The sequence below is a fragment of the Cariama cristata genome, unplaced genomic scaffold (genome assembly GCF_000690535.1).
Source record: "Cariama cristata isolate BGI_N322 unplaced genomic scaffold, ASM69053v1 scaffold746, whole genome shotgun sequence".
Lineage (NCBI taxonomy): Eukaryota > Metazoa > Chordata > Aves > Cariamiformes > Cariamidae > Cariama > Cariama cristata.
The window spans coordinates 146586-157360 of NW_009620199.1; the positions used below are offsets into that span (position 1 = coordinate 146586).

The 10775-nt window shown below is 37.9% G+C and overlaps 1 protein-coding gene across 1 annotated transcript in view; it reads right to left on the minus strand.

Annotated features, from left to right (window-relative positions):
• Positions 1–10775, minus strand: part of LMBRD1 (LMBR1 domain containing 1) — a gene marked incomplete at its 5' end in the record, with an annotated part of 59598 nt that overhangs the window by 17610 nt on the left and 31213 nt on the right. The window contains 4 exons of the mRNA XM_009701519.1: positions 2127–2276; positions 4099–4203; positions 5364–5466; positions 6223–6287. Of these exons, the coding sequence (XP_009699821.1) occupies positions 2127–2276; positions 4099–4203; positions 5364–5466; positions 6223–6287 (423 nt within the window). The remainder of the gene's footprint in view (positions 1–2126; positions 2277–4098; positions 4204–5363; positions 5467–6222; positions 6288–10775) is intronic.

Here is a 10775-nt window from a genome sequence, read left to right on the forward strand (position 1 = left end):
TTTAAAAGTCTGTCTAATCTAAAGAGCAACTTTGGAAAATCTTGTATGAAAGAGGAGAGAGAGAACTAAGAGGCAGGAAGCTCTTAGCTACCTGAAAAGAGGTTTTAGTGAGGTGGGGGTCCGTTTCTTTTCCCAAGTAACAACCAATAAGATGAGAGGAAATGGCCTCGAGTTGCACCAGAAGAGGTTTAAATTGGATATTAGGAAAAATTTCTTCACCCAAAGGGTTGTCAGGCACTGGAACAGGCTGCCCAGGGAAGGGGTGGAGTCACCATCCCTGGACATATTTAAAAGCTGTGTAGACGTGGTGCTTATGGACATGGTTTAGTGGTGGGCTTGGCAGTGCTAGGTTAACTGTTGGACTCAATCTTAAAGGTCTTTTCCAATCTAAACAATTCTGTGATTCCCACCCTTTCACCCACAATTGTTCTGCACTGTAATTAAAGACATACAATCAGCCTACAATATTAAAAAACTAACCAATAAACTGCATTTTGCAGGGACTTCAGCTCATAACTAATTCAGGTATAGCTGTATGATCTTATAGGCTACATATACACCAAGTAATCATTCCAGGACTTGTAAACTCACCATAGAAGCAAACTGCATTCCTAAACTGATTTTCAGCTTAGTTTCTTGCTGCTACTACCCTAATTCTGACAAGTTGAGCCAGTTTATAGATGCTTAAGCATGTTTATTTTGTATTAGTTATATCTAGCATAAAAATCTAATAAAAATGCATTAACCTTCCTAAATACCAAATATTCAAGTCCTCTATACAGTGATTCAATTATTATGCTTGAATTCATATCAGGATGACCAACCCCCCATTACCAGGCACAATTTAAAGACAACAGAGAAGAAGCATTTATTGAGTGCTTCACTTGCTGCAGTGACAATTCCACCACATCCCTTCACCACATTTAAGTTGACCAGGTTCCTCCTCTTTAGCATGTTTAACACTGTTTCAATTTAAATTTCTCCTTTTTCTCAAAGTATTTTGCATCTACTCTGTTTAAACTGAAAGAATTGATACTGCTAAGTTACACATTTTACTAAATGTTGTCAGCCAAAGAAGGCTGGTGGGTGATTGTTTTCCTAAAGCAGTGTGTTCTCCTCGCAGAGGCACAGCCTTCTGGAAAACTAGAAGTAGTATTCCAAACGTTTAAAGCAGCACTCAGTTACTTCAGTCTTATTTAAATCCCCTCTCCCAACCACTCTGGTTCAATTGTTTTGTCTTTGTGAAACTTAAACCCCAAACAGCACACCAAAAGATCTGGACTTTGCTGTGCGTGAATATGAGCAAAAAGTTCATGACCCACTTAGTTGTCTACATTTGCAAGATCAGATCTAACAAAGCCTGCCCCTATGGATATCAGATCTTAGCAAACAGCTGTCCATAACATCTCTCAAGACGCTTATGATGTGTAACTTTGAACTTCCCCATAAATATGCAAGCCTCCACTCAAACTAAGATGAAATACAAGAATTAAAGCCTTCAGGTACAGCAGATGAAAGACTTAAAAAAAACAAAACCTTGAAGTACACAAAAGTGCAATAACAAAAGCAGAGAGTAATGTTAACTACTTAATTCTGCAGAATATTTTATGGAACTAGAACTGCAATGAATTTCATGGACAGTCCAAAGTGTCTGAAGTGTGATTAATCAGCACATACTCAGCCTCATTCTGACTGTTACCCTCTACTGTACAGTACTGTGCTTTGTCATTTCTCACAAATACGCACATAAAAACTATCAACTGCGGAACAACATTGCTTTCAGTCTACAGACAGCCCTACACACTAAAACTAACTCTTGTTGCAGTCACTCAGCAACCTTAGCATACCAGTACAAAAATCTAGTTGGAAGCTAGCAGTTGCCTTACCAAAAGCAAAGCAATCCTCAAAGTTTTACATTGTCTGAAGATGATCTAGGAATGAAGTTGTGTTATATATAGTACAACCAGTTTCTGGCTTGTATATTATCAAGAGACCTACTAGTAGTTAAAAAACCTGCCTACAAAAGAGTCTTCAGAAGTGAGAAGGGGTTTGTTTTAAAAGTTGCTGTAAACAATACGTTTTTGATACAGAGGTTAAGATTTAAAAAAAAAAATATTACATCTCACCTGTACCAGGTATTTTTGGCTTCCATACATTACATACTGAGGGGCAAGACTGTAGATCATGTAACTTGTATGAAGAACTATCAACAGAAGTATCATACAGAGAAACAAGAGTGCTTGAGGTCGAGTTTTTCCTCGTCTGATTTTATAAAGCTAAAAACAGAAAACAAAAAATATTAACATAGTGAACCCATCTATTTTTTCTGAAGACATTTAAAGTCCTCTTTAATTCAGGTAACAGCTTTAATTCTACTGACAGAAGTGAGAGGCTGCTAAAATTATCCTCTGGCAACTTAATTCCAATGAGTCAAAGTAGGTTTTCAGGTGTATTAACCTGAATTTCAAAGCACAGCTATTTAACCAAATTAATTGCTGTTTATATTAATGACTCAGAATATTTATACACCAGTAGTTAGTAGCAAGATTTAAATAGCGTTGTCCATCATTGATAACAAACTATGCCTTGATTTGTCAAAGAATATTGTGTCCTCTGGTCAAGGTGAGGTTGTCATCTACCATTATACCTCTAATCAGATCCAAAACCAGAGGAGGGAGGTACGAGAGAGTGTTCCCAGGCTCTGAGAAAGCTTGTGCACCATATGGCGGCATCTTTTCCACTTTACACCACAGGGAACAATACAATCCCTTGTTGTTACCCTGTATGTGTATGCTCTATTCTGTAATCCCCAAGGGCTCAATCTGAATACTGTGTTAGGGGAAAGAAGCTGGCAGCCAAGGGGTAAATGATGGAAGACAAAAACCAACAGCCAATCTCACAACTCATTGCAAGGACTGAGGGTCCCTGCTGACAATTTTGGGCTGCCACCACATGAAAGAGTGACAGTATTAAAGGGAAAGTAGGCACAGAAGCAGGGAAAGATTTAACCAAGCATCACAGGCATGAATACCATACTGTTCGATACAAAGCTGCTTTTTCAAATACAGTAAGATATTATTTGCATCATATTTATAAATATGCCATATCACTGTACTGTTTTGTCTTTTATCAAGCTAGATAAACTTGCTTGCCACCTAAAAAGCAAATCAAACACTACTGACTACATGCACATTTCAGATTTTGACCATAAGATTCACTAATACTTCCAGTATATCAGAAACACATGGCTTTAAGTTAAAGTCAGAAGCCAAAGTGCCACTGATTAAACACTTTTGAGTCAGAAGATTGCACAGCTTAAACTAAAACATCGGCTTTGATCTGATAAGCAAAAGAGAACACCTTTGAAAAGCAGTGAAAATTGTACAATAGGCTTCTAACATTCATTAGACATAGGAAATACTGCAACATCCAGTATTTAAGAAGCAGTACATAAATAATGACTATTAATAAATATATTCAATATCATATATTTGTTAAACATCTTACTGTGCTGATTTTGGCTGGGGACAGCTGGTATGGAGTTGTGTTTTGGGTTTGTGCTGAAAACAGTGTTGATAACACCAGGATGTTTTAGTTCCTGCTAAGCAGGGTTTACCCAGAGCCAAGGCCTTTTCTGCCTCTCACCCCACCCCACCAGCGAGGAGGCTGGGGGGGCACAAGGAGCTGGGAGGGGACACAGCCAGGACAGCTGACCCCAATGACCCAAGGGATATCCCATACCGTATGGCATCATGCTCAGCATACAGAGCTGGGGGAAGAAGGAAGGAGGGGAGGGTCACAGTGATGGTGTTTGTCTTCCCAAGTCACCGTTATGTGTGATGGAGCCCGGCTCTCCTGGAGATGGCTGAACACCTGCCTGCCCGTGGGAAGTGGGGAATGGATTCCTTGGTTTGCTCTGCTTGCACACACAGCTTTTGCTTTCCCTATTAAACTGACTTTACCTCAACCCATGAGTTTTCTCACTTTTACCCGTCCCATTCTCTCCCCCATCCCACTGGGGGGGGACTTAGTTGATGGCTGGGGTTAAACCATGACACTTACTGACTATTAAAAACTAAATTCTTATATCATATTTACCCTTATCCAGAAGAACCATATACCCATATTTCGAATCCCTGCCATTGAAGTGAAGATGAAGTACATAACAATAGTTGTAATAAGAATATAATCAAGTGGAAAAACCTAAAACAAGAAGAACACAAGCAGTTAAAGAGACAAGAAAATGTTCAAACTAGAAAACAAGCTCTTCCTCTAGTTAAAGCTAAACAAGTAGTTTTTACTTAGAGCATCTGAGGTAGTAAGAATCCTTCCATTTAAAAGTTTTACGCAGTTGGCTCCAAATAACAGCTAAACCAGCTTGCTGCTAATAGAGCTTATACAATTAGTTTGGGAAAACAACTGAGCATTTTCCTTAAATTTAAAACTTGCCTTAATTTTGAACTGCTATACATTTTTAGGCCAAGAAAAACTTAATTCCGTTCTGAGAGTACATTTAAAAAGAAAGTCCACAGTGGCAACAATCATTTTGTGAATATTTCTGAACATATTTGCATACAAAATTGGATTTTTACATTTACATTAATAACAGCTTAAGATAATACTGCTGCTGAACACTACTTTTCTCAGTAAACTACAAGCTTAGGTGTTCAATAGTGTTAGAAACCATGGGGAAGCAATGCATTGTGCCAACCCATTATACCAAGAATATGGAAAGAACTCAACCAGCGGAGAGTAAAGCACTGGCTTACATTAAGGCTTTTCTTTTTCTTAGCCTACCCATGATTGACTGTCAACTTCGTATGTGGCCTTATTGTCTTCCAACCCTACTGAAGTTAATAAATGTTTGTTCCTATGTAGGGTTTGCTTCAGAGACTAATGCATTACCATAACATACATAACTGCACAGAGCACAATATATCTTTCAAGGTGCAATAAATACATCAAAAAGTGAAAAAGTGCATTTACTTCACTTAAGGGGGATAAACTATCAAGTACACAAACAACTAGAATGTAGGCAAGGCACAGGAGAAAGTTGCTTTTATTCTGTGCATGGTAACTGCAAGTGATGTCATTCTTCATTACCACCACGTTCTCAGATGAACATTAGTTTCATGCACCACCTTTCTTCAGTAACTGGCTTCCATCCACCCAAAATTTTCATATCAGTATCTAAAAACTAAAATATCATTAACAAAAAAGTTGCCTTGCTTTTACAGAACATACCTCTAGACAATTTTGTTTTAATGAATTACTCTGAGAAGTGTAATTTGCCTTTTGACAGCTTACCAGAAAACAGCGAGGAGTATCCTTACATAGGTATATCACCAATTTTTTTTACTTACTGTTTGAAGAACAGGTAACAGCATATTCAACGGATTGGTCAGATTAGTTCCTAAAATTATAAATCCTGAGTCGAAGCCAGCCGAATGCAGAGCTTTGTCCAAACTGCAGTAATTAAGAAAAACTGGGTAAGTACTATGGTTCTCCCAGAGCTTTGCCTTCTGTTTAATTTAAAAGGGCAGCTCAAAAAAGCTGAACTAAGCCCCGAGACTGACAGCTTTTTCATATCTATATAGACACATGCTTTGTTTTACCACACTCATTACACTTGTCCTATGAAAAGGTATATTGATTTCTATATCTCCTTGACATTTTAGCTTTTCTCTAGTTTGGGTCATAGAGCTTATTTGCCCAGTATGAAAAAAATAAAAAATGCCAACATTTGAGACCTCTGGTTAGTGTTAATCTTCATTGAAATCCACCAGATTTGCAGCTGGCTATATTACTTTCAATGACATGAAACAATTACTGTGTAATACACATCATAATGGATTATACACGTCATTTACTGCAAAGAATTTAAGCACCTGTTACCCAGCCCAAGAAGTACCTACATGCATTAAGATTCATTCAAGCAATCAGAATACTTCTGTAGCCTGATTTAAACTTCACTAACATATATGCTTAATTTCTCTGCTGAATCCAAACTGTCTTCAGCAGCACACAGTCAATCAAGCCAAATCCTGTCCTTTTATTCCCAATCTGTTTGAGCACACTTTTCTGTTTCAACATATACTATTATAATGAGAAGTGCAGCACAGAAAAGTGGGCTGACTCTTGAAGCAAACCACCCCTGATTTTCATGTTAGAGCAGAAACTACATAGTTTAATTGGCTAAGGAAAATGCTGAAGTGCACTTACTTTGACAAGAACAGAGAGACAGTGAAGAGCAGTGCCACAATGATGAAGAATACTCCCCACACAATCTAGAAGTAAAGATTTATTACAATTTAACTGGAAGTGCTTGATACAAGAGTGAAGATTTGTCTAAGTTTCAATAAAGGACTAATGATCTTGGACTACCTCAGAGCTTAAACACACTCAAAACAGTAACTTTTTGGTAAATACTCAAGAGAAGCGCTAACAAAATGTTTACTCCGTTAAACAGGGTTTATGTCAAGCATTTTAAAAGTTGATCATCTAAGATGAGAACTGCCTCTTTGCCTGCTGGATACACTAAGCTCAGAATCAAGTGTTAAAGTACATTACATGCTATAGTGCAATACAGAAGTCTAACCGTAAGTCAAAAGTGTCATTAAGAACACAGATGAGACATTCTATTACATGAACACAGCATTTAGCAGAACATACAACCTGTACTTGCTATATTATACAGAAAACCTTAACTACATACACGTACTTGTGTTTAATGGAAATAATGGTTTGTTTCCCTCGGCCACCAAGCCTGCATGCTCACCTTCCAACAGGAGGTAACCTGCACACAGCTTCCAAGGAGCATCTCACCTTTCCCGAGCGAGAGCTCCCTTCTGTAGCCCTACTCAGAAACACTCAATGATCAAATCACTTGGAGGGAGTGAAGTAAAACTCAAGTAACCAAGCCCAAATACCAGGTCTACTTTTTTCTTGCTTCAGCCTGTAAGTCCTCTCGGCTACTCATCAGTATTGAGTATTTCAAAGCAATTTTCAAGGCTCAAGTTACAGAAATCATCAACTTTACAAAGCATTTTGACTCCAAGGTTTAAGTCACCGAGAAATTTAACTTTGAAGTGATGTGAAGACTTGAGAAGGGACCAGAAAAAAGCTTATAAATACTCAAGTAGTAGGAAAAATACCTAGATTTTCTTGAAGGTCAAGTAAGTGTTACTTTAATACTATTACTCTAAACCACTATCTATCCACAAGTGATTAAAATATGAGATTACTACAATCACATCACAACTGCCAGATAAAGATGCTTCTTCTGGAGAAGGTTCTAGAAGAGCTTCCACAGTCCTTTAGCTGCATTAGGTGAGTTATTTGCCCCACAATCTTCCTTTGGAGTGTATACCCTATTCAAGAATTTGAAACAAAAAAGCATAACAGATGAGGCTATTGAGCCAACAGTCCTAAACATAGCTAAGTACAGGTAAAAAAATTTTAAAGGACACTGTAATAAAAACAATAGCAGTATCTGATTTAAAAATCAGCAATAGCAGGCTTTTTGTAAGCTTTTGCACAGTAATACAGAACCGCCTGATATACAAAAGTAGTGAATTTCTTGACTAAGCCAAGTGGCATATAAAACACTAAACTAAGTTTACCAGGAGAAAATGAAGATTTTGTAGAGCAACAATATCAGCAGTTAAGCTGGGTTTGTACATTCGGATTTTTCAGGTTTTAAGGGCTAGATTAAAATAAGCAACTTAAAAAGTTAGCCAATTTAGGCCCTGAATAGAGTCAAAATATAAACTCAAACTTTTCAAACAGGAAGAATTCAGGCAACTTAGTAGCAACTTGAGAGAATTGAAAGTAATATTCTGATACCTGTACATTCCATTTTCCCTATTTCCTTCTCATTTTTAGCTTCAGATAAAGAAGCCACCTTTCTTTCAAAGGTGGCTTAATTTCTTTCAGTTCTTCTCTGAATTGTCTGAATCAAGTAGATTCAAAGAATAAGGTTGTTCCTCAAGATCTTCATTAAAACACCAGAAAATGTTTTTATTGTGCCTACCAAACACAGTACTTGAGCCAGGGACTTGATTCTCCAAGCTGTCCTCAACAAAAACACCTCCTATGGTTTTTCCTGGGCTACAAGCTAATTCAGGAAATCATTCTCTACTCCTCTGGCAGGTTTGGTCCCTCAGTCCTTTCTTTGGGGTGGCCAGGGGATGGCACACAAAAGTGAGCCAAGATGGCAAACTCCTTCAGTTACAGCTCCGAGACGTTCACTGTATTTTCCTAGAAACCCTAGTCACAGAATATGCTCAGATAAGCAAGCTGAACTTCACAAACCAAACTAAACAGACTTATTTCCAAATTCTGTATGCAGAAACACAACACATGGTCTTCCACATGAATGAGGGAGTTTCATAGTTTAAATTACTCTATTAACCTTAAAACTTGGCACACAGCCATCTTGAAAAGGTTAAGAACTTTATTACAGCTGATTATTAAAGATATTCAGAGTTACAATGCTATTATTGTTCATTAAATTCTGAAGATAAGCTTCCAGCTGCAAACTCAAACACAATATTAGAACATTGCTTATAGAACAATTATGTAGGCCTTATTAGGTCTAGATTTATAGACCAATATCAAGGTAAGTATTAACTTGTGTATTTCCACATATTTAAGCATACTAAGATTTTACCTCCCCACAGCAAAATCCCACTAGGTATCAGCCATACAGGAAACAGATGCTTAAAAACGATTAAGACCAAGAGTCTGAAGCTTGCATTACTTCAGCAACTTCTGCCAACTATGGCCAGTAGACAGGTATCCATATCTCCTCTGGAATATGTCCGTCTTCTAAAGCAATGCATAATACTCTTAGAAGTAGATAACTAGTTGAAAAAGCACTCCTTTTCCCATTTTAACCTCAACTCCAGTCCCATTAAAATACAAAATCGAAAAGGCTAATATTAAAGACCTTATTCTACCTTAGTACATCCTGTATTTCCACAGTGCTATTAAGACTACTGAACCATAAGCGATTTGCAATTAACATCAACCTACATTTACACAGTTTCAGAGCATCAGTTGACTCAGGCCTTTCACAGAAGGGATCCTTCTGTTCTTACCTAGATTTTCCTAGAACCTCAACTGATTACAGACCAATCAACACCTCATTTCTAGTCGATTAACCAGCACTTGGCCAACAATTAAGAGAATACCAACACCCAAACTAGTAGCTGAGCTTGCAATTCACACAGTCTGGCTGAGCCTTACCAAGTGGTATCAATCTGACTTAAAAGCATGTCTCCAGCTGGGTATCATTTGGTATCTGGGTAAGGAAAAGATTAAGTACCTCCTTTCCCCCCACATAAAGCCTAAAATAAGCTAGAGAAAACATTGCAGCAGGAACTATACACTCACTGTTGCCTTTTACTTGTCACCTATAGCAAAGGACAAGCCTGTCATCCACAGTCTTATTGGGACACTACTGTACTGCTGTTTAACCAACTAGAATATCTTCAAAGATTCCAGATACATAGACATGAAAATTTACAAAATAATTTTGCTTTGTGTCACAGCATAAGTGAGAGGGAATTCAAGCCTCTGAGAACATGAGTACATGTTCAGCGTCAGAGCAAAAGGACAGCGCTTAATCAAAACCTCTTGTTCTCACAGTAGGACTATTTATCAACTGATGCTGAAAAGCTTTTAGTGCTAGAACAGGGAAAACCAGAAAGCCTGGGTTTCAGCCAAACAACACACAGAGGAATTTAGTAAGGTCATCACAGAAAAAAAGGAAAGCAACCCTTGATCTATATTAAGAAGTCTAACTTTCAATGCAAGACAACCTTATTTCCTACTCCCTGGTCCTTTTGAAAGCAGGACCTCAATGCAACCATACCTGAAGCTACGTTACCTCCTCTACTACAATTGGTTTGGACTGCTCCACTGCCAGGCCACTTCCCCATATCCCCCAGCTACAAAACACAGACCCCATACCTACCTGTACTCAATCATTTGCTACAGAACCTGTTTCAGAGCTGTTGCCTTGCACTTATTGGATCACCTCTAAGTCTTTGCTTGGGTTTTCTAATCTACAGTCTGTTGTACAAGCTAGTATGCATATGAATAACTGCCAAAAAACAGTGAACCATGCTTTTATGCAAGACTGCAAATATTACAAAAACAATGACTTGAAATAATACTTACTAATACAACTTACACTGCTGTCTGAAATGAGTTCCTTTAGCATCTTAATAGAAAGCCTCTACACAGGCAAATAAGGAAGCAGCTAAAGCAGAAGACAGTAAGAAATGGTTTACTTAAAGCTTTGTTCTACATTTGAACATATGGAATTAAAAGACACGGCTAAGCAAAAACAGAGACAAAAAAGTCAATATAGGCATTTCTCAATAATAAAAATGGAAGCATGCTACCTCCAGGTCATAGTGGAAAGTTGAACTGCATTTCAGTTTAGTAAGTCAGGCCAAATAATTTAGAAATAATCAATTGATTAGCATATTTTTCCATTGCTACTGCACATAATCAAGTCACAAGCTGATAAGTCTCTTCCAACATTATTCGCGTTCTACTTGCATTGTTTTCCCTAGTACCTCCCTTCAGCTTCCTAAATGGTCCCCTGACACCTGCATCATCCTTGTTTGAATTATTTGGAGAGCTCTCTGCCTCCTATCCCTGCTCACAGATCTCAGTCAAGATAGCTTGTTTCATCTACAGATAATTTCAAAGCGTCACTAACATAACATGGAAATTAGGATTTAATTTATTCTGAGCAGGAA